Source organism: Asterias amurensis, chromosome 5 (genome assembly GCF_032118995.1).
Source record: "Asterias amurensis chromosome 5, ASM3211899v1".
NCBI classification, from domain to species: domain Eukaryota; kingdom Metazoa; phylum Echinodermata; class Asteroidea; order Forcipulatida; family Asteriidae; genus Asterias; species Asterias amurensis.
Window position 1 is genome coordinate 6,955,548 of NC_092652.1, and position 25,350 is coordinate 6,980,897.

The window sequence follows — 25,350 nt, forward strand, 5'->3', positions numbered from 1 at the left end:
TGCTTGATAATGTGAAACAGCACCGGCACGCAAGGGGTTTTCGTTGGAAAAGGGCACCCTATGAGGAAAATTTCTACTGAAGCATTTTAAGGGCACCGAGGCAATGACCATGGGGGCGTGGAGGCAATTGTGTCCGTTGTCTGTGTATGGGTACCCTGTACCAGTAAGCTAAAGGAAAATCATTTTTTAATATAAAAAAAAGGTACAAAAACACACTCAGGTATCGTTGCTAAAGCTGGATACGAAGTGTGATTTTATTTCTCTAGAGACGTGAAAGGTGCTGTCACTTCATTAATTTAATTTACTGTTTCGGTAAATATATATGCAACTCTGATTCTTACGCTTTGCAAAGTGGGCCTACGCAAACATAGTCTTATCAACAAAACGCATAATAATGCTGGGCATCGCTACGGTAGCTCATTTTGTGCTATTCGTAACATTTGACGTTATCCATTTGGGTCACGTGGGGCTTAAATCTAGCAATGGGAAAAAGTGCAACGAGATAGCTTTTGAATGTCAGCTTTCAACTACTTTTGAAGTTTAAAAGGGATTGTATTACTGTCCCTTCAAAGCCATTGGACCCTTTCGGTAAACAGTGTTGTCCAAGGCCCACACTTTGTGTACCACAACTTCTATATCAAATAACAAACCTGTGAAAATTTAGGCTCAATTGGTCATCGGAGTCGGGAGAAAACAACGGAAAAACCCACCCTTGTTTCCGCGCGTTTCGGCGTGTCTTGACATGTGTTTCAAATAAATCAGTAATTCTCGTTAACGAGAATTTATATTGTTTTGCTGTTTTCTCAAAAAGTAAAACATTTCATGGAATAATATTTCAAGAGAAGTCTTTCACCATTGCCTTCTGTAAACCCTGTAAGTTATTTGTAAATCTGTGAATTTTTTTATTTTTGTCTGAACCGAAAGGGTCCAATGGCTTTAAAGGATTTTGGGTATTTTTTTGTAACACAAAACACAATGTCCATAGATTTGCATTAAACTCACATGAAGTTAATGATAATAAAAAGCGTATCCTTAAAAGATTAGTTGCTGAGGTGCTGTAGTTTTTGAGAAATGAGTAAACCAATGTCATGAAAACACGTTTTTACATGCTTAAATATTTTCGTTTAATAATCACCGAGACGAAGGTTATTTTCGTGATGTTTTGTACTCATTTCTAAAATAATTACAGAACCTCAGCAGCTAATATTTTCAGGGAAGCTTTCTACCGTCATTATTTTCAAACGGTGTGAGTTTAGGGTCAATCTGTAGACATTGTGTTTTTTGTCCTTAAAAAGTACAGAGACCCTTTAAGACGATGGTTAATGTGGATACAGCAGAGTTTTACTACATCAAAACATGATCAGAGGAAAAATAGACGGGAACATGATGGTTACCTTTGTCTTGAGAACAAAGGTTTTTCACATTAGCTGATTGTTTTTATTGTATTTTAATTTTTTAATTAAGCAACTCGTATGGACAAGGTAAATCGGCACAAAAAAATACACACCATTAAACAGCACAACGGAAAACAATTATATAAAGTGTTATGCTTTCGTTTTATTATAGACAATTATTTCTACAAAATATTGACTTAGATTCATAGCCTTTATTTCCCATAGTAATAGTAAACAAAAATAGAAATATTTAAGAACGATTTAAACTGACGATTTAACAAATGTATTTGTCGTTACACGATAATGTTATAAATGCTGTATCTTTTAAAGACATTTTGACTGTGGCAATTATTGGATCGTGTGATTGTTGATATTTGTCATATTATAATTTAAATAAAATATTGTGTTCTTGTTTTAAGAACGGGGTTTGTGTTGGCTTGTCCTTGACTTTGAACTTCTCTGTAATTGCAAGAACATAAATTGTCTAGAAAAAGATCTGAGATTTGGCAGTGAGGAAAGGCGATAACTGCCATTGTTAAAGCCATACGTATTGGCACGGGAAAAAAACATAATGGACGTTTTCTGCGTTCAAAACGTCAACTTAGAACTACCGATACAGTTGCTGTGAAACATACTTTACGAACCATGACCCCTAACAAATTTATGCACAATAATTATGTTGAGATACACCAAGTGAGCATACTGGTCTTTGGACAATAATTACCAAAGGTGTACAGTGCATTTAAAGAGCAAACGAAGTATACATTTTCCCCAAAAGAAAAGTGGAACGTTTGTGGTTTAACAACACTGAAAATGTTACTTACAAGAGGTCGAGTGAGCCGGTACTGGTTGAAGAACCCACTGATTTGACTTGAAGTTATGGATGATGATTGAATTGGCACGGCGGTTGTGTAGAAACTAGAGGTCCACACGTTGCTGGTCCACCGCCTTCGTTATTTTAAGGGCCACGAGTAAGACGGTGGGCGGAGCCCTTGCCAGGCTGGGTTTGGGCGCCTGGGACACGGCCTTGACTTCGTGCAAGGGTGGTCTTATTACCGGAGCACGGCAAAGTACGGAGTTGGAGGCCTACGTATTGGACTATTGATGGGGGCTAGCAGAGCTGCCTCCAGCCACACCCTGGGAAGTTACAAGGTTCGTGAGTCCACATCGGGCATCGTCTATACTCAACCACCGTGCCAATACATCCATTGCGAGTTAGATTTGAATAAGGTCCGGTACAATGACTTACTCAGTCGTTTCAAAATGCCGCGTACATTTGAATTCCTCAGACTATAGACGATGTGACCTCTGACGTCACACGAAAACCATAACATGATTCGCGCGCATACCGCTGGGCAAAACCCATAGAGCTATAGCTCTATGGCAAAACCTTTGTGTTTTGGCAGCCAGCTAGAAAGTGTACGCAATCTTACTATGACTGTGCAACTCAGTGCCCGGCGAAACATGACGTATAGAGTGTTTTGTCAAAAGAGGGCGGTTTGAATGTAAACATAGATCACATCGTCTATAGAGACAGTTTCTTTGTCAAAAGTAATGGGTGTTAGATTTTAATACTGTCTGGTACAATGGCTTGCTCAGCCGTTTCAAAATACCGCGCACATTTGCCATTCCACAGACACTTATAGTCTATGGACAGTTGCTGTGTCAATAATAGTGTTAGATTTGATTACTGTATGGTACAATGACTTGCTCAGTTGTCTCAAATAATCGCTTAAACTTTAACCTCAGACTATAGACGATGTGACCTCCGACGTCACTCGAAAATCATAACATGATTAGCGCACATACCGCCGGGCAAAACTTTCATAAATTTATTTTGGCAGCCAGCTAGAAAGTGCACGCAATCTTACCATGAATACGCGTCTTTTTGCCCAGCGAAACACATCGTCTATAGAGTCAGTTGCTATGTTAGATAGTTCGGGGCAGGCCTTTGCACTATTATTATTTTTTATTTTTTAGGATTCCCTTCATTGAATCGAATTCGAAGAGAAATGTTTGCACAATTACAAAAGCATTACGACAGTGGGAATTCCGTCGTGCATAAAAAGAAATTGCTTACCGTACTCCTGAATTCCCACAAATATACTACTAGGTGAAGACATACAGTGATGATAATCACCCCCCTTTACAGGCAGCGGACACTATTGGTAATTACTCAAAATAATTATAAGCATAAAACATCACTTGGTAACGAGTAATTGGGAGAGGTTGATAGTATAAAACATTGTGAGAAACGGCTCCCTCTGAAGTGACAGCGTTTTTTACTGCAGCATGCTCCGCTTCTTTCTCCTAAAGACGAGCAGAGTATAATCGAAACGTCGAGATCAACACCCCTCAACATTAGTTTTATAACAAAGTTGTACCCGCAAGTTTACTATTTTTTATTATTTTGTTGTTGTTATAGTACCATAGCATGAGTTCGGTGCTCTCATCCGCTGGGCCACGATAATATTCTATTGTTGATTTTACATGAAAAAGGTGTTAATGGCATCCCACATTGCCTTTGTGAGAGCTTTTGCTTCCGGGTCATCCGAATAATCCAAGCAATCCGCTTGAAACATTGAGACGCCGCGGAGCTGGAAGGATTTGGCGTTGTTGTAGCGGAGCATCAGGCTTTCTGGGTCGTCGTACCACAGTTGGTGAATGTGACCCGTAGTGGGATTCTGTGAAACAAAAGGGGGGAAAAGTTATAGTAACCTGTGGTTTCGTGTAGTTAATTGCCTTCAAGGGCTCTAATTTAAAGCAATTGGACACTTTCGGTAAACAGTATTTGCCCAAAGGCCCACACTTCGTGTATCACAACTTATGTATAAAATAACAAACCTGTGAAAATTTAGGCTCAATCGGTCATCGGAGTTGGGAGAAAATAACGGGAAAACCTTCTCTGGCTTTCGCCCGTTTCGCCGTGCCATGACACGTGGTTACTATAAATCCGTAATTCTCGATGTCGAGAATTGATAATTGTTCCGATGTTTTCTCAAAAAGTAAAACATTTCATGGAATAAAACCAATACCTTCTTTAAACCCTGTAAGTTTGTAAATCTGTAAAACTTTAATTTATTTTTCTGTTCCGAAAGTGCGTATAATGGCTTAAAGTTGTCTAGTTGTTTAATGCCATTGTCTCATTCAAAATCCAGTGCATGGGATATTGTGTCATACACGAATCAATCTGAACATGGAATGCAGGTATGGAGTTAATATGCCTTTCATTTTTTCACAGGTTTCGGGGAAGTACTAATACAGTGCCAACAAACATGGGTGTGAATGGGTAAACAACCAAAATGAATGTTCTCTGTCCCCGATGCAAATTTCCATCTATTAAGTTATGGACAAGTTGAAAGTTTTCAAGGACCAGTAAAATATCATTGGACATGTTTGATACAAAACCATAATTGAAAATATATTCCTAAAAACAAACATACCTTACAACTGTTTTTGACACAATAGAAACCCTGAACAGATTGGAAGCCATTTCCTCTAACTTTGTTACCCTTTTAAAATCACACATTTGAAACCACAACAATCATAGATCTATGGGTGCTTGAAAAGGGGATAGTCACAGACAATAATCTTAAAAAATGTCTTTACCAAATAATTGAAGAATGGCGACCCATACGTTTCATTGAAGATTCGACCAGTCGTAGAATTCTTCAACAGCTGTGTAATAATTTTATAATTCACACTTCTCTTTGTCACGTCATATTCATCTTGTTGACCATTCACATTACAAATGTTGTCCTATAAAGCAACACAAATAACTACTTTGTTTTATTGTGAAACGATTTTCCACAATGAAAAACGAAACTATTCTAAACGTACACAGTAAATATTATTGGTTCAAAATTTAATTATATATATTATTTAAATAGATATGGGGTTGGTACCAGCGTTCACCTCGCTAACAGAGCGTGTAATATGGCTTCATTTTTCTTAATGGAAATGCAAAGTACAGTTGTTTTCTGTTCCCCCATTCGGGTCTTTGTACCTTTTTTTTAGGAAAACAAAACAGGGTCCACAGATTTACACTAAACTTACACAGTTTGAAGATAGGGTTATGAGAAAGCTCCCCTGAAAATGTTTCTTGCTGAGGTGCTGTAGTTTTTGAGAAATTAGTAAAACATTGTCATGAAAATAACTTTCGTCTAAGTGATCATAAACCGAAATTATTTTAGCATGTAAAAACGTATTTTCATGACATTGTTTTATTCATTTTCTCCAACCACTAGAGCACCCATGCAACTAACAATTAAAAGATACACTTTTTACTGTGTAAGTTTAATGTATATCTGTGGACATTGTGCTTTGTGTTACAAAAAGTACACAGACCCTTTAAAGACAGTGTACACTATTGGTAGTTGTCAAAGATCAGTCTTCTCACTTGGTGTATCTCAACATATGCATGAAATAACAAACCTGTGAAAATTTGAGCTCGATCGGTAGTCAGAGTTGCAAGATAACAATAAAAGAAGAAACAAAAACCCTTGTCACACGAAGTTGGGTGCGTTTAGATGGTTGATTTCGAAACCTCAAATTCTAAACATGAGGTCTCGAAATCAAATTCGTGGAAAATTACTTCTTTCTCGAAAACTATGTCACTTCAGAGAGAGCCGTTTCTCACAATTATTTATACCATCAACCTCTCCCCATTGCTCGTCACCAAGTAAGGTTTAATTCTAATAATTATTTTGAGTAATTACCAATAGTGTCCACTGCCTTTAAAAGCAATTCAGAATAAAAGCATTATTATTAATTGTCTTGGGGAAATTTAACGGACCAATGAAAGGAAGCCCTATGGAACCTAAAGCCGTACCTTTAGGAGATGAGTGCAGGTGAAGTCGAAGCCATACCATGGTACTGCAGCTACCAATTTACTCGCGGGAATCCCTGCCGCTTGGAAAGCCTCTATGCCTAAGATTAAAAAAAAATTATCAGGAATTATTCGTCAAGGGAATTATTAATCACAGACAATTATTTGAGAAGTGCCATCAAACTCGAGAGCAAAGTCCCGATACTATAGTGAATACCATTCTCCTGCAGTTTAGTGAGTTGATGGTTTATTTGTAGAGCATCTTTTGTATCTGGTCTAATATCATATTCAATGAATTGCAGTATTACTTTTAGTTTGATATTGGATAGTAATGTTTGTACAGCGAGTATCTCGATGTTGCTTTTTTTTCACAGAACTCGGGAATGTAACTGAGTATTAAAACAATTTAATAAAGCACTTCAATACACATCGGTGTATAAGGGTACAAAAAAAATTATGTTCGTTATCCCTAATGAAAAACAGGTAAGAAAAACAGGTAAGAACACATTATTGACCCTTTACGAATCCACGGCTTCGGCTTTTGGATTCGGCTTCGGGCTCCGTTCGCTGGTCTGAAACCCTGGTCACCACGTACGCAAAGCACGCGCATTTTGCCAAAACAACTGCAAGGGCCATGCTAGCTTGAACCGAATCTGGAGCCGAAACTATGGCTTCCTAAAGGGCATATGTATATTTATACGAACCCTTTTTAACAAGGTTGATTCCATCATTGGATATGGCGTGTTCAGAACCTCCTGACATACCATAGTCCATGATGACCAGAAAATCACACAAGGAAGCTAACTTGTTGTAGTCGTAGCAACGACCGTAACCACATGGAGCGTGGGGAGTATCAAGCGTTATCTATTGCATAACACAATTTAACATTTCAACATAAAATTTCCAAGTAAAACAAATTTTAACGTTCGATTTTGTTTTAATCATTTTTCGTCTACATTCCATTTGAGGAAAAGTACCCCAAAAAATTATCCTACACGTAAAATCAGTTGTTTTGAACTGAAAAGTTTATGGTGAGGCCTACATTCGAAGGCAAGCTTTCTCTATTGATTATTATGTATTGATTGATACTGATTTGATCAAATGACGGTCAGCATTGATGATTTGTGGGTAGGGGGTCGAGACGCAGAGAGAGAGACTAATACTGGGGGTAGAATGTATGCGCGTAGGGGACGAGTGGACGTGGTTATGTGCCAATATATACAACTTTTGCCGTAAAGGCCCTGATGGACACTATTGGTAATTACTCAAAATACTTGTATAGCATAAAACCTTACTTGGTAACGAGTAATGTGATCTGATCAAAGTATAAAACAGCTCCCTCTGAAGTAACGTAGTCGAGAAAGAAGTAATTTTCCACTAAAATATTTGAATTTGACATCGAAACTATTGGATGTCTCGAAATCAAGCATCTGAAAGCATCAAACTTTGTGTGACAATGGTGTTTTTTCTTTCATTATTTTCACACACATTCGACAACCAATTTTCAAAGGTTTGTTATTTTACGCATATGCTGAGATACACCAAGTGAGAAGACTGGTCTTTGACAATACCAATAGTGTCCAGTGTATGTGCAAATCAAGAAAGTGTTTTTCATGCTGATGGGCAGGACGACTAAAAAAAATATAATCTAATCTAATCTAAGGGATACGTTTGTTATCACTTAAACTAAAATTAACTAAAATTATCATTAACTAAAATGAACATCTGATGTATAAATGAAAGGGAGCATCAGGATGAATGACCTGGGCAAAGCAGTTTATGGAAAGAACAAACAACAGGCAATTATTTAATGAGGTTTGATGAAGAATACTGACCTGTGTATAAGGATTTACAGCACGGAATGCCTGGGCTGTTTCATTTACCAACGCAGTAAGCAGCTCGGACCTACTCTGGCTTAGAGGTTTCTCAAAGTCGATGTTGATGCCATCCGTGTATTGTTTAGTGGCCAACTCGACCTGCTGTTTCACCCAGACGCTGCGATGTGTCGCGTTCGATAGTTGGCTTACCGGGTAGTCCGCTAAGAAAACAACAATAAAAACAACCGGAATAATCGGTCAAACATCAGGAGAATCAGAACATATGAAAACAAATCACTCATCTAATTTCAACAACTTCATCACAAAGATTGACAAGCATAACAGAATTACAAAGAGCGTTAAGAAAGCTCAGTTGGAGATTTTGTGTGTGTGTCCACCCCCTACCCCAAGCCACCCCAGGCCCCCCCCCCCCCCCCCATCCCCGTAGGTTATATCCCCTCGTTTATGGCGAACCCTTTTCAAAGGTTATCCTGATAGCGCCCTCTACTGAATCATCCTCCTTCAGACTATGTTAAATTCTCATATTGGCACAGAATATCCGGAGGACAGATTTCCATATGATACCGGTGTGGCAGGAGATCTGTTCCCTGGAGATTGGTGTCCCCCCCCCATACGTCAAACCGTGTGCAAGCTTCTCCTGACAGCGCCCTCTGTGGAACCCCCTCATCCAGCCCATGTTCGTTCCCCATACTGAAGACAGAATCACCGACAGACAAATTTCCCCTAAGACATCAAGACTCCCAGCGAGGTCGCAGGTTTAAGTGCCTCTCTAAGTTGTTCTTTTATAACCCTGACAATCAATTTTACTTTTCATTAAGTTGGGGATTTTAATTAGTTATTTATTCTAATAATATTGAGGCCGTTTCCGAATCGGCAGCTACGGCTATCAGCTACGACTGTTGCGCAAGACGTCATATACTTCAACGCATGGTGACGACACTATTCAGCCATAGCCGTTAAGCTGTAGACGTCGATCCGGACTCGGCCTATATAAGTGATGGGCTGTCCTAAATTGGAACTCACCGGACATGACAAGTCTAACACCCTTGGAGTGAGCGTGGCACATCACATCCGGGGTATACGGACCGAAAAGTGCGACAGTTGTTATGTAAGACCAGTCATATTCCATCCAGTTCTCGTTTGTGACTTGAAATACGAAGAGCTGCAATTTATAATAAATTGACAGTATCATAACATTATGCATAAGCAACAAACCTGTGAAAATTTGGCCACAATTGGTCATTGAGTGTGCATGAAAGAAAGAAAGAAAAAAACATTCTAATTGTTGCGAAGAAAAAAACATTCTAATTGTTGCATAATACTTTGTGACGCATGGAAATAGACTTCTGCCGAAGTATTTTATTTTGAGTGGAAAAAAAAACTACATTACTTCAGATGGAGCAGTTTCTCACAATGTTTTACACATAAATAGCTCTCCGTCGCTCGCTTCTAAAAACTTATTCGTATGATTTCAATTATTTTATGTAACATTACCAACGGGTCCAGGACCTTTAAAGAGGCTTGTTGTGATTGCATTGGCAAGTGAAAATAACCGACGATTCAGTTCTGTATTCGGAGGTCAAACGTTTCAGTGGTTAGCAACCAATTTAGTGTTTATATGAGTTGGTGATAATAAGCAAAAATATACAAACAATGATATGCAGTTATCAATGAAACAAGTTATACTAATTCTTACCTCTTTCTGCGGCGTTTTCGTGATGAAATTACAAAGTGTCTGATCCTTACACGGGCATGGATCAGCCTTGTGCATGAAGCAGTTACACCCCGTAAAAACAGCGAGGAGAACCGATAACAGCAAAACAGTACTGTAGCTGTACATAGTGAGAGAATTGCAACCAGAGGCAGCCATTTTTAGTTGTGATATGAGCTATATAAGACCCAAAGGATCCTTGTGTAGTTCAGTGTGTGAGTCTGTCATGCGAATCCAACCGCATTGTTGTTCAATATTGTTCACTACAACAGGACTACTATGCACCATTAGAAGTAGCAGGAACATGGAGCAATGACCTTGCTCTATACTATAATAATAACAACAACAATATTTTATTCGGGCAGAAACTTCACAGGTACATGTAAAATCAAACATATTTACACTGTACACACAACAAAACATGTTAACTTTAAGAAACGACTACGTTAGTAGGTTGCACGAGAGTGTATACACGTAAATGCACTGTCACCCAAAAAGTGTGTCACCCAAATCCCAGAAAAGCAAGGAAGAAGTAATAAACTAATTTTAATTCTCATTTTCCATTTTAGTCTGGAACATTTATTTCTCATTTGATATAATAATAAATGTGACGCTCTGTGCATTTTCCCCTCCAAGGGGGAAAAAAGAAGAGAACAAAATGTGCCGTGAGGCGTTCCTATAGTTTATTTACGAAAACACTTTTGTCATTGTAACTTTCGTGCTGTGTGCCTACCTCAATGGTGCATGTGACTTAATATTTATCGCATGGGAGTTCCTCGAATAACCTACGTGACCTTTAGTGTGTAGACTATTTTAGGGGCTTTGAAAGGGAAAAGTGTTTACATTTCAACCCATGTGAAATATCACACGATCCGCCCATTTTTAAAGGAACCTATTAAAGAAACTGGACACTATTGGTGATTACTCAAACTAGCTGTAATACAAACTTACTTAGTAACGAGCAATGGAGAGTTGTTGCATAAAAACAATTGGGGGAAAACAAAATCTTGGGGTAAGTTTTAAAGCAACGTTAGTCAACAGCAAAATTAAGATTAAGCTTTGTTGTACTGAATCGGTAATCGTTGCACTTCGGTAATCGTTGTGGTGTAAAGGTTTCATGCATCACGATATATTTATTATACATCCAATTAAGTATACCAGATAGTTTATGGAAAACAAATAAATCGGCCAACAAAGGTAACTTAATATAAAAAAAAAATAAAAAAATAAAAAATACCCTTGCCACACGAAGTTGTGCTTTCAGATGTCTCTTCTATAGTCTTCATCATTTCATATTATTTCCTCAACCACATAAGCTATTTTGACAATTTATACATCATATGAAAAGGCTTTTAACTCACAAAATTGGATGGGTTGGTGACCTTTTTCTTGACCTTTTGATTTGTCTAAGCCGAAAGTGACTGTTACAATGCTTTGAAAAGGCGTTATTTATTGTTGTTTTTTTGGTTGAAATGTACACCCTTTGTTGCTTTACCATCATATAATACATGTCTGCGAAGGTCTGGTTTAAAAAAAATAATACCGATGACATCACCAAAAATAAAAACATCTAAAAATACACTTTTTTCTAGAAGCAGGTGGCAGAGTTTATGATAATTGTTTCGAAATTGATATACATAATGTCTTTCATAATATCAACATTGGTATATAGACCGACAGCAGGGGGCGCAAGAGTCTTTGCCAGCGCTGTGCAACAAACACTTCTCGCCGTCGTGCTTCTAGAATCCGGAACCACTACACATTTTGACATGAAGAGAAAAGTTCTTTTCTGAAACATGACGAATTCCCAAATATTTTTCTAGATAGTGGGGAAGTCGAAGAAGGTACCTGAAAGACGTAACGAACCTAAAGGAGCATTTGCTTGACGTGAAAAAACAAACAGGTATTGTTTCAGCTTTGAGGGCATGTTTTTAACGTGCGCCAAGCGTCACTATCTTGTGTTTGGCACTGCGTACGATTCATCGCGCCTCGATTGACGTCACGAACAACGCCGTCTCGAGCCGGTCTTATTTTCAAATTTGTAAATAACATGGAAACTATTTTTTTTTTTTAAACCTTAAGTTAATTGTTTATTCATATTCCACTCATCAAAACACATATTTTAGTGACAAAAGCTTTATTTTGACAAAATACCACGTCCAGGTAACTTTAAATTTTTTCAGCTAATGGGAAGTCGAAACGGTACCTGAAAGACGTGACGAACCTAAAGGAGCATTTGCCTAACGTGAACAAATCGGGTATTGTTTCAACTTTGAGGGCATGTTTTTAGCTTGCGCCAAGCGTCAGTATCTCAGCGTTGGTACTGCATGTGGTTCACTGTGCTGGGTTGTCCGAGTGGACCGTCCGCACAGCAGCTAGCCGTTAGTGCGTGCAGAAGGCTCCGTGACCGTAGTTTTGTACGTGGGCATCATACCGATCAGGTATCCAGACGTAGTGCACGGGGCCAGACTACATGTTTTCTCTTCAAATATTGCGCCTCGATTGACATCACGAACAGCGCGCTCTCGGGTCGGGCCTACTTTCAAATTTGTAAATAAAATGGAAACTACTTTTTTAAACATTACTTAATTGACTGTTTATTCATATTCCACTCATCGAAACACATATTTTAGTGACAAAAGCTTTATTTTGACAAACTAATACTTCCAGGTGCCTTTAACACTTATTAAAACAATATCAAAATAACATGCACACAGCACGAAAGCCTGGTATAAAAGTTCCAATGACAAAAAAGTTTTTGTAAATAAAGTATAGTTACGCATCACGGCTAATTTTTTTTCTCTCCTTTTTGTCTTTTTTGTTCTTTCTTTTTTACCCCTTTGAGGCCCAATCGGGGGAAATGCATAAGCGTCACATATTCCTAGGGATAATAAAATATACCAGACTAAATTGGAAAATGAGAATTAAATTTTGATTAATTTCTTCTTCCGTGCTTTTCTGGGATTTGGGTGACATACGCTTTTTGGTGACAGCGCATTTTCTAACGTATTCGTTTCTTAAAATATGTTAGTTTTTACATGTACCTGTGAAGTTTCTGCCCAAATCAAATATTGTTGTTGTTGTTGTTGTTGTTGTTGTTGTTGTTATAGTATAGAGCAAGGTCATTGCTCCATGTTCCTGCTACTTCTAATGGTGCATAGTAGTCCTGTTGTAGTAAACAATATTGAACAACAATGCGGTTGGATTCGCATGACAGACTCACACACTGAACTACACAAGGATCCTTTGGGTCTTATATAGCTCATATCACAACTAAAAATGGCTGCCTCATCAGGTTGCAATTCTCTCACTATGTACAGCTACAGTACTGTTTTGCTGTTATCGGTTCTCCTCGCTGTTTTTACGGGGTCAAACTGCTTCATGCACAAGGCAGATCCATGCCCGTGTAAGGATCCGACACTCTGTAATTTCATCACGAAAAAGCCGCAGAAAGAGGTAGGAATTTGAGTATTTTTTGTCATGTGACTGGGTATTGTTTCAAATACTGAATCTATATTTTACTTATTAGCAACAATGATCGCTAACCACCGAAACGTTTGACCTCTGGTCCCTATTTCATAGTGCTGCTAAGCACAGGTTAAGCAAGCAACAGCTGAATCAGTAACAAGCAACATGCAACACATTCCAATTATGGTTGACAATCCTGTTTTCAAGGAAAAAATGTCATGCTCGGCAAAGTGTTTTGCTTAGCAGTTCTATGAAATTGGGCCCTGGTAACAGAACTGAAACGTCAGTTATTTTCACTTGCCGATTACGCCAAGCCTCTTTAAAGGCACTGTACACTTTTAGGTAATTACCTAAAATAATTGTTAGCATAAAAATGTACATGGTAACGAGCAATGGAGAGCTGTTGATAGTATACAACATTGTGAGGAACTGCTCCCTCTGAAGTAATGAACTAAAAATACTTCGGCAGAATCCTTTTATCGCGCATCTGAAATTATAACACGAAGTAAAACAAAAAGGGTGCTTTTTCTTGTGTTCTTCTTTAGCAAATTCGATGACCAATTGGGCCCAAATTTTCACAAGTTTGTTTGCTTATGCATAATGTTGTGATTTTGTCAATTTATTATAAATTGCAGCTCTTTGTATTTCAAGTCACAAACGAGAACTGGATGGAATATGACTGGTCTTACATAACAACTGTCGCACTTTTCGGTCCGTATACCCCGGATGTGATGTGCCACGCCCACTCCAAGGGTATTAGACTTGTCATGTCTGGTTTAAGTAAGTATAGGACGTCTTGCGCAACAGTCGTAGCCGTACAATGCAAACACTGAGGTGTTAATTTAACACCATGGATTTTGTCATAGATACCAACAAAGTAATCAAAATTTACACAATAGGGTGTTAACATAACACCTTAAACAACAATCAGTTTGTGCTAGGTTTAGTACCCTATGATGTTAATTTTGAATCTCTTTTCGGTATCTATACGTGACAACACCCGTGGTGTCAATTTTAACACCCCGATTTTTGCAGTAAAGCTGCCAGTTCGGACAGCCTCAATATTAAAATAATTAAACTGATTTCAATCTTCTAAGTTATTAAAATGTAAAACAAAAATGGGAGGGTTGAACAAAGAATAACTTATAGTGTGGTACTTAAACCTGCGACCTCACTGGGGGTGCCGCCGATTTTATAGGGAAATCTGTCCGCCGGTAATTCTGTCTCATATTTTATGGGAAACTAACATGGGCCAGCGGAGGAGGGTTCAAAGAGGGCGCCATCAGGACAAGTATGCACACAGTTCGCCGTATAGGAAGAACAATCTCCGGGGGGGGGGGGGGGGGGGAGGACACTGTGAATCTCCTGCCATACCGGTATCATATGAAAATCTGCCCTCCGGATAATCTGTACCAATATGAGATATTAAAGGAACATTACATAATTGGTTTTGCTAGCAAAAAAAAGTTGCTGGCAGTGTAAGCACTTTATGTAATTCACCATCTTATACATGAACTGACAAACCTGGGGTGGATTTCACAAAGGTAGTCCTAACTTAGGACTAGTCCTAGGCAATGTTAAGAGATAGGACCAGTCCTAAGTTAGGATGAGTTACTGGTCCTATCTCTTGGCATTGCCTAGGACTAGTCCTAAGTTAGGACATACCTTTGTGAAATCCACCCTGTAGATGTTTGAGATCGATTGGCCTTCTCGGTAACGTGAAATTAGTGGAAAAATCGATACACTTATTGCATGACATCGATGCAAAAAAATAAATAAATAATAAAACGCTCAGTGAGCGATACACTCCAAACAGGAAATTATTTTTTATTTATTTCTCATCAAATATGACATTTCACACTTTATCATCTCTACAGGGATGTATTCTTCTGTCATCATCATAATATGGTGTAAGTTTTATGTAAATCTGATGATCTGCACGATTTTTTGCCTTACAAATTCTGTAACGTTGCTTTAATAGTCTGAAGGAGGATGATTCCAAAGAGGGCCCTGTTATAGGGTAAGTTTTGAAAAGGGTTCGCCATACGAGGGGACAGAATCTTGTGGGGGGGGGGGGGACACACAACATCTCCAACTTGACTTTCTTAATGCTCTTTATAATTCTTTTATGCTTGTCAATTTTTGTGATGAAGTTGTTATTAGAAATTATCTCAGTAATTCGTTGTCTTCTGTTCTGATTCTCATAATATTTTACCCATTACTCCCGGTTGTTTTTATTGTTGTTTTCTTAGCGGACTACCCAGTAAGTCAACTATCGAACGCGACACATCGCAGCGTCTGGGTTAAACAGCAGGTCCAGTTTGCCACTAAACAACACATGGATGGCATAAACATCGACTTTGAGAAGCCTCTAAGCCCGAGTAGGTCCGAGCTGCTTACTGCGTTGGTAAATGAAACAGCCCAGGCATTCCGTGCTGCAAATCCCTATGCACAGGTCAGTATTCTCCATTCAAACCTTATTAAATGGTCTATTATTTGTGTTATTTCTTTCCATTGACTGCAAGGTGCCATAATGTATATCATCATTTTGTTTTTAACTACACATAAAATGTTCAATTTCTGCTAGTTAAATAAGCGTTGTTGATGTTTGTAAGTTTATTTGTTCCAAATCGTAATGCACAATAAATAATAGAAAAAGCTTTCATTCGATTGAATATAAACTTCAGTTCAGTAAAAACACCGTAAGATTTACGGTGATTTACCTGGCAGCTAGGGTGCCAGGTAAAGTGCAGTAAATTTCACTGTGGAAGTTTTGCAAACTACCCATTCAGAGCACATATTTACAAAACTCCCAAAGTTTAAGGGAATTTAACAGGCTCCCTAGCTGCCAGGTAAAGCACCGTGCATTTTACGTGATTGTTTTTGCATTGGTGGCCTATATCAGTTTAAAACAACAGCTTTTATACGTAGGCTACTGGTCTGACTGTTCCTATAATGGAATGTAGACGAAATGAATTTAAAAAAACCTCTCGAGTGTTGTTATTTTTGTACATAGGCAATTTCAAGTTGAAATGTTTAACTGTTCTGCAATAGATAACGGTTGATGTTCCCTACGCCCCATGTGGTTACGGTCGTTACTACGACTACAACAAGTTAGCTTCCTTGTGTGATTTTCTGGTCATGATGGACTACGATATGCTTCAATCTTCTACACATGCCACATCCAATGACGGGATCAACCTTATTAGAAAGGGTTCGTACACAATTTTGTTTTTACCTCTGCACCGATGTGTAATCAGAGCACCGTATAGACGATGTGACCTATGTTTACATTCAAACCGCCCTCTGTTGGCAAAACACTATAATACGTCATGTTTCGCCGGGCACTGAGTTGCGTAGTCATAGTAAGATTGCGTACACTTTCCAGCTGGCTGCCAAAACACAAAGGTTTTGCTCGGCGGTATGCGCGCGAATCATGTTATGGTTTTCGTGAGACGTCAGAGGTCACATCGTCTATACTCAAGACTTTCCCGAGTTCTGTATAACAAACAATTACCAATTTCATCATTCGAATGCATTATTTACGATAACAATAACACTTCAAAGTGCTAAGACGACCTTTAGTCTTTGAAGAATGTACTGTAACAGCCAAATCCATTTGAAAAAAGTTTGGATTTTATAAACCAGGAAGACTATAGATATACTCTGGTTTGCTTACAGTCACATCATTTTGCATACCAGAATAAACAACGTTTGGGTTTAGGCTGGTTAATCAAAGATACGTTTATCTTCACTTCAAAATATCCAAAAAGCAACATCAATATTCACTGTACACATTATTCGAATTTCGAAAATCCAAAGTTAGAAATCCACTGTACGAATATGGGAACGTTCAATATCCAATATCGATACGGGAATAACCAGTATCCAATATCTAAAAAGCAATATCGATATTGGCTGTACACACATTATATGAATGTCGAAAATCCAATACTGATGAACAAGTTAGAAATTCACTGTACGAACTTATTGGAACGTTCAATATCCAATATCAATGTAGACATTAAGTACAAACCTATACGGGAATGTCCAGCATCCAATATCTAAAAAGCAATATCGATATTCGCTGTACACACATATTATGAATGTCGAAAATCCAACATTGTTAGAAATTCACTGTACGAACTTATGGGGAACGTTCGATATCCAATATCGATGTAGACATTAAGTACAGACGTATACGGGAATGTCCAGTATCCAATATCTGAAAAGCATTATCGATATTTGCCCTGACAAACAAATGAACGTCCAGTATCCAATATCGATGTACAAACCTACAGTAAGGTCCAATTTCTAAACAGCAACATCAATATTCGTTGTACAAACATTATGTGATACTGTCAAATCCAATATCAAACCGACTTTACTGTCATGCTACTGTATAAAATGAATGCTCTACAAATAATTCAACAACTCACCAAATCGCAGGAGAAAGGTGCGGTAGTACTAACCAAGGCAGTGCTCTCCATTTGTAATTTTCAAATAATTTCCTGTGACTATGACTTTTCGTTTGGTATTATGTAGGCATAGAGGCATTTCAAGCTGTTGGGATACCCGCCAGTAAATTGGTGGCTGCAGTACCATGGTATGGCTACGATTTCACCTGCACTCATCTCCTAAAGGTACGGCTTTAGGTTAAAGTGTTTCCTTTCATTGGTCCGTTCAATCTTACCAAACACTACTCTTAATAATGTTGACAATTATATAACTCTGATTTGCTTAAAGGAGCTGAACACCTTTGATAATTGCCAAAGATCAGTTTTCTCAGTTGGTATATCCCAACATAAACAACAGATTGTGACAATTTGGTTCAATTGGTCATCGAAGTCGGAAGAAAAAGTGAAAAGAATAAACACCCTTGTTGCACATGTGTGTTTTCAGATGCCCCCAAAATATTAAAAGACTTTAGGCCTGAAGCCTTTTAATATTTCAGTGAGATATTACCTCCTTTAAAAAACTCCGTCACGTCAGTATTTCAACAGCAAAACAATTCTATAAACAGCTCTCCATTGCTCACTACAAAGTAATTTTTTATGCTAACAATTATTTTGAGTAGTTATAAATAGTGTCCATGCCTTTTAAGGTAGGTCATAACGTGTTGTCGTTGAAAGCCAAATGTGAGGGTTCTGAAGGTGTCAGTCTAATACATCCAAACAGGAAACAACTTGCTTTGCATTTTCATCAAGAAAGTCCACACTATCCACGCTCTGTAAGCGAAATAAAAGCTGGTACCCACCCAATACCCTTTTTAATAATAGATAAATTAACTTTGAACCAATAAAATGAAAAAGCACTTACACATTGCGTTTTTACTTTGTGGAAAAAAAGGTTTTGCTAAGAAACTATTTTACTGTTGTTGCTTTATAGGACAACATTTGTAATTTGGATGATCAACAGTATGAATATGACGTCATGACAGGTATCGCGACGTACGGGACGCACGTCCAAGTGGTGTATAAGCGTATTACACAGCTATTGAAGAATTCTACGACTGGTCGAATCTTCAATGAAACGTATGAGTCGCCATTCTTCAATTACTTGGTAAAGACACTTTTAAGATCATTGTTATAATAATAATAATATGGATTTATAATGCGCACTTCTTCAAGAAAACACTATACACATGAACATGAAGGTGTTCCTCTTTGCAACGAGGAGCCAGTCTGTGACGTATTCAGTAGTACGTTATTCACCATGATTTTCTAACAGACTTTGATTTTACATTGTCCTATTATTTTTTTTTTATTTTTTACCCATACACCGATGTGTGTTAGCACTGTATACTCAGTGCTTTCCCGAATCCTGTGAAAAAATATCACAGGCATGTTACTCGGGTGGGACTCGAACCCACGACCCTTGCAATTCTAGAGCAGTGTCTTACCAACTAGACTACCAAGGTTGCCCGGTAGCTAGAGGCAGTTCGAATCCTATGTTTTGGCAGCGGGTACCGCAACGATATAAGAGATGTTAAGTTTGCATCGGGGATAAAGAATATTAATTTTGGTTTTTTACCCATACGTCGATGTGTGTTAGCACTGTATACCCAGTACTTTCCCGAGTCCTGTTATCTTGTTGGTGGAACAAACAATACATGGTTACACGTGCTTTCGAAGCCGATATAGACAACTTTATCAGGAAAGCATATGTTCAAAAGGACAACGTCTGTAAGGTAATGTATAGATACTACACCTTGGCCCAACTTCATAGAGCTGCTTAAGCACAAAAAGCGGCTAAGCAGCAACTAACTTTTGTTTAATTGCTAACGAGAATATGGTTAACTGGACCAAGCTATATGTGCACACTGGACTGTACCCTGATTATTACTGCTCAGCAGAAAATGTTTAAGCAATATTTTCTGCTTTCGCAGCTCTATGAAATTGGGCCCTAGTGTGGCCGCACAACGTCATACATCATATGTACATTAAAGTCACCTGGAAGTGGTATTTTGTCAAAATAAAGCTTTTGTCACTTAAATATTATGTGTCTTGATGAACAAATTTAAAAGTAGGCCCGACCCGAGAGGGCGCTGTTCGTGGTGTCAATCGAGGCGCGATATTTCAAGCATGACGGCTCGAAGTGTTTGCTGCACAGCGCTGGAAAAGAAGTCGGACCGGACCACTTTACAAACTGACCCCATTTTTAGTTGTTTTGCTGCCTCCAGCAGCAATGCACCAGCAGCAATACACCTGGTCGACATTGTCGGGAAAATGCAAGAAATAAACCTTTTTTTTCGAAACGTACAAACTCGACGACTAGGACTTGCATGTACTTTGCACGTACTTGTGTTCGATGTTCGATCAAGGCAAAGTCTGCCTCGATTGACGTTACAAAAGGGGTAGGCGGAGTCACCCCCGAACAACTTTATCTATTTTTAAAACATATAAATCGTTACAAACAAACTACTCAAAAAAATATGTTATTGTTCATTAACATTTTACTCTAATGCTTGAAAAAATATACATTTCCAGGTGACTTTAAAGTCAATAATGTCTTCGTTTTTTAAAGTTTTTTTTTTAACATAACTTGTTTGTGTTATACTATACAGGTTTCGGGTCAAACTCACCAACTGTGGTACGACGACCCAGAAAGCCTGATGCTCCGCTACAACAACGCCAAATCCTTCCAGCTCCGTGGCGTGTCAATGTTTCAAGCGGATTGCTTGGATTATTCGGACGATCCGGAAGCAAAAGCTCTCACAAAAGCAATGTGGGATGCCATTAACACCTTTTTCGTGTAATAATAGTTTAGCTTATTGTTTGTTTGGTGTATTACTCAATAAATTTAAATGGATCCAGTGTGAATTTCACAAAGAGTTAAGACTATAGCCTTATGTCTTATCTCGAATTAGGACTAATTACTCATCCTAACTTAGGACAAGCCTTAAGTTTTTAACAACTACTTAAAGGGCCTGGGTACAATTACGTTTTGTAGGACACAAAACAGAATGTTCACATCAAACTCACACAGTTTGAAGATAATGCTAGTAGAAAGCTACTATTAAAATATTAATTGCTGAAGGTGCTGTAGTTTTTGAGAATTGAGTAAAAAAAAGTAATGAAAATAGTTTTCGTCGCAGGAGACGAAAACTGTTTTAGCATGTAAAACGTATTTTCGTGACATAGTTTAACTCATTTCTCAAAAACTACAGCACCTCAGTGAGTAATATTATAAGGTAAGCTTTCTACTATCATTATCTTCAAACGGTGTAATTTTAACGTAACTGTGGTACTGTGTTTTGTATTACAAAAAGTACCCAAATCCTTGAGTCGTACGACTATAGTCATAAGAGGAACATCTATGTGAATTAATTGACCCCAGGACAGGGGGAGAAATAAATGTGCATCCTCTATCGTGTGCACACAGGGGGAGGTTAGTGTCCTTTTTGTTTTGTATTACAAAATCAGTCTTTGGGTTCACCCACCATCGTAACATCAACAAACACACTGCAAAAGCTCGTTATCATAGGGAGTTAGGGTCACCTTGTAAACCTCGTTACAAAATCAGCACCCAGGCACTCTCCCATGGGACTGCTGTAAGCAATGGCCATTTTCGAATCCACGGCTTCGCCTTTTGATTCGGCTTCAGGCTCTGTCCTGTGGTCTGAAACCCTTAACGCGCGTAAGCAAAGCAGACCGCAATATTGTTCAACCAACCACGGGGCCAAGCTAGCCTGAGCTGAATCTGGAGCTGAAGCCGTGGTTTCGAAAAAGGCCATGTATTGTGATCAGATGTTAACGTGAGTCAATGTTACTCAGCAACAACCAATCGAAAGGAGAGACGAATGGGCAAAAGAGCAACCATTATTCCATGGCTGTATAAGGGATAAGCCTTTGTAGACCCTCATTGGGGTCCTAGCGTATACAACAAAGCTCCATACCCTGGGGAGGTACAGTTTCACAATAATTAATTTTTGATTAACGTGTTTTGTCATTTCTATTTTGTGATATTCATTATTTTGTAAATTCCATTTACATTATATGCTTTCGCCGCGTCAAAATTGTATATACACCACCCTGATTCATGATCAGCATGTCTAACCGCATAATTATGTTCATGTAAAAGGGGAGGGGGTGCAAATAGTGTAAGTAGGATTTGAAACTTTGCATGGTGGAATTACGGTATGGAAAGGTTTGCGGTAACACAATGTAATGACTATCTCTAATGAGCTGGGGTGGTTCTGAAAAGAACCGTTGGTTTCAACTCGACGTTTCGATCAGTATACTCCGATCGTCTTCTAGTGTAAAGTTAAAGCAGTTAAAGCATTTTTGGAATTGTGGAGTTTAGAATGATAGTGGTGACATGTCAATTTAGAGTTACTAAAGCAATCTCACATAAATACAACAACGTTTTCAAGTGTTGATTAAAACTCATCTTGAAAACAAAAATGTACAACTAATTGGGGAGAGAAGTGTTGCATCAAAGTGAAAACCACATAACTTTTTGTGACGCGTCTCGAGAGAGTGTATGGTAGAATGAATTAGATTTTCCCAATCTGAGTTTATTCCCGTCTTCAGTAAAACAAATTATTTAAGTAAAACACAACAAATGTTGGAACACCCAATTTAGATCAGAAATGTGCGTTTTACACAACGGTCGTAAAAGGGGCTCTCTTACTTTCCCCCGTCATAGTACTTGGCCTCTAACAATTCAAAATTGCAAATTTAATTATACATTAATACAGTGTAATATTGTTATTCAATTTATTTTGTATTTAAATGCACTGTTCACTAGTGGTATTTACTCAAGGCAATTGTTAGCTTAACAACTTGTTTGGTAACGAGCAATGGATAGCTATGGATGGCTCCCTCTGCAGTAACGCAGTTTTTGAGAACGAAGTAATTTATCATTTAAAAATATTTGAATAGATTTCGAGACCTAACGCGTTAGGTCACGAAATCAAGTATCGGAAAACACATAACTCCGTGTGACAAGGGTATTTTTAATTTGTTATTTAGTTTTTATTAAGTTACCTTTGTGGGCCGATTTATTTGTTTTTCATTAAAACTATCTGGTATACTTTATTGGATGTATAATAAATATATCGTGATGCATGAAACCTTTACATCACAACGATTACCGAAGAAATGAACTCCTCCAAATCAGAGTGGTGTTGCAGTCTTTCAAACCTTTACACACCTTTACACGTGCAACATGGCATCTTAAAACAACACTTTCGTAATCATCAAAACATTTTATTTTTCGTTGACAAGAAATAGTATATTTTTACACAAACAAACAAGTATCATTTATTTCTCTCAATATTCCCAACACGGAACCTTTTAAAAAACAAATTAGCCATTGTGTCTTTATGATCAATGGCCCCCTTTTTGATCTTTAAACAAGAAGGACACTATTCTATACACAAACAAGACAAGAGTTTCCAATGTTGGTTTGAAACGACTGTAAGATTGAACAGGAAGTGTGCTTTCACTAAGTGTAGTATCCCCCCTTCTTTTCAGACAAAACTGATCCGCCTTCGTATTGAGAGAACAAGTCTGACCTAGTTAATTAATGCAAACGCTGTTTTACACAATTACCAGATACATACCAGTCATACCAGTATGCGTGATAAACGAGCAATAATAATAGTAAAAAAAAACCAAAAAACCAAAAAACATATATATATATATAGAGAGAGAGAAAATTGATTTTGGTTTTAACCCATACACCAATGTGTGTTAGCACTGTATACTCAGTACTTTCCCGAGTCCGGTGAAAGTTACAGAGACAGTCCCAGCACCCTAACCCACTGCGCTATTGTGTTGGTGCTTAAAAGCTGGTGTTTTCATGGTCATAATCAATGGACCGATTTCGCTCCGTGCCTCACGGGACCTAATAGTGGGAAAATGTAAACAAACACGGCGTAATTCATATAAACTGCTAAGAAGACATGATTACTGTTGTAATTTCTTGTTCAATAAACCCTGAACTCTCGAAATCAGTGGAGAGTATTCCGGGGTTTGAACAATGCCAGTAATGGGTAAAACCAACAGTCCATCAACTAGAAAATGCCACAATAATGTTCAAACGGTGTCATATGTTTGTGCACGGAAAGTGTGGTTTTACATTGCTCTCATTGTAATGATTTTGCTGCCAAAGTTTTCAATAAGAATCCCCTGGAGACGCTGGAAATTCGCTTTGTTTCCACCCTCATATTATTTGATTAGAAGGGATAGCTGTCAGCTAGAGTCGGACACGACTTCACGCCGTGCACATCGCAAAGTCCACGGCGCATGAGCTCGCTCAAACCTCAGTAATTTACGTAGTCTAATACTCTCAAAGGTAACCTTTTTGTAGTAGAATACTTAAAATATATAATAGCAAATTGTGATTTAAATCAATGTCACAACATTCACTTTTGCCTCCATTTTTAGTTAAACGTGTTGTTTATCGAAAATATATAATAAAAAACTTAAAGAACAAACCTATTATTTTCATCCAAACTTGGGCTGAATCGGTTTTTAAGTTCGTAGACCCCAAAATGCACTTTTTGATTCTTGATCAGCATGTCTAAGCGCACATTTTCATAACAAAATATGCGGATGTGAATTTTCAGCACGTGACATATTCTGTTAAAAAAAATAATTATTCTTAATTTTGTTCCTGACCAAATTTGCCTTAAAACTTATCCCAATTTTGTTCCCATTTTTTATGCAAAAAGGCGGCCGTATAATTATAATGAATTTTGAAAAAAGAGTTTTATGTCAACAGTGTTTTAATGGTTGCAGGGGGGAAACGGCGGCCGTTTTTTTTGTGACCCCAAATGAACCTTTGCCGGTGTCACATGCAAATGTGTCCGGCATGCAATACTGTCCGCTCCGGACACTTTTGCATATGCAATCGAGTCCGGGGCTACAAAAAAAAAGTCCGGTGGACATGTGCATGGCTGTACATATATTAGAGCGCGTAAGCGAGCGTACATGCACTGCACCTACGTATTATGCAGCATGAATATTCACGTATTTTATAATTGCAGCATATACCCAACGGCCGAACATTTCCCACTCATGACATGCACTTAGCTTGTAAAACAATGTCCAAGGGCGTTTAATTTACTGAGGACGGTTTTGCACGGGGGCGGACACAACTGCATGCAGCAGCGTCCGGGCGGACACGATTGCATATTCAAAACCGTCCGGCGGACGTTAGTGCATATGCACTAATGTCCTCCGGATAGTATTGCATAGAGGACATAATTGTATGCGACACAAAACAAAATTGTTTCCCGAGTTGTTTTTTGCAAGAAGACGGCCGTATTGAACTTTGAACAATTTAAAAAAGTTTAAAGTCACCTGGAAGTGGTATTTTTTTCAAAATAAAGCTTTTGTCACTAATATGTGTTTTGATGAGTGGAATGTGAATAAACAGTTAACTAAGGTTTTAAAAAATCAGTTCTTATGTTATTTACAAATTTAAGAGTATACCCCGACCCGAGAGGGCGCTGTTCGTGACGTCAATCGAGGCAGACTTTGCCTGTAATGCGTAGAGTAAACACAATTGCAAAGTACATGTACGGACCAAGTCGTGAGTTTGTACTTTTCCAAAAAAAAAAAGGTGTATTGCTGCTGAATGCAGAAAAACACTTTTTGA

The 25,350-nt window shown here is 38.2% G+C and overlaps 2 protein-coding genes across 2 annotated transcripts; one reads left to right on the forward strand and one right to left on the reverse strand.

The window, feature by feature from the left end:
- Nucleotides 1-3,872: 3,872 nt before the first annotated feature.
- LOC139937475 (di-N-acetylchitobiase-like) lies at nt 3,873-9,937 on the reverse strand. Its single transcript, XM_071932627.1, has 7 exons — nt 9,757-9,937; nt 9,084-9,222; nt 8,058-8,260; nt 6,927-7,086; nt 6,226-6,323; nt 5,004-5,153; nt 3,873-4,078 (listed from the first exon to the last, which is right to left on the reverse strand). The coding sequence occupies exons 1-7, from the start codon at nt 9,928-9,930 to the stop codon at nt 3,881-3,883; spliced, it is 1,122 nt and encodes a 373-aa protein (XP_071788728.1). The 5' UTR covers nt 9,931-9,937; the 3' UTR covers nt 3,873-3,880.
- A 3,113-nt stretch (nt 9,938-13,050) lies between these two features.
- Nucleotides 13,051-25,282, forward strand: LOC139936932 (di-N-acetylchitobiase-like). The gene is made up of 7 exons (XM_071931768.1): nt 13,051-13,227; nt 13,875-14,019; nt 15,492-15,694; nt 16,294-16,453; nt 17,785-17,882; nt 18,628-18,801; nt 20,306-25,282. Exons 1-7 carry the CDS (start codon nt 13,051-13,053, stop codon nt 20,495-20,497), a joined length of 1,149 nt encoding a protein of 382 aa, XP_071787869.1. The 3' UTR covers nt 20,498-25,282.
- Nucleotides 25,283-25,350: the final 68 nt, after the last annotated feature.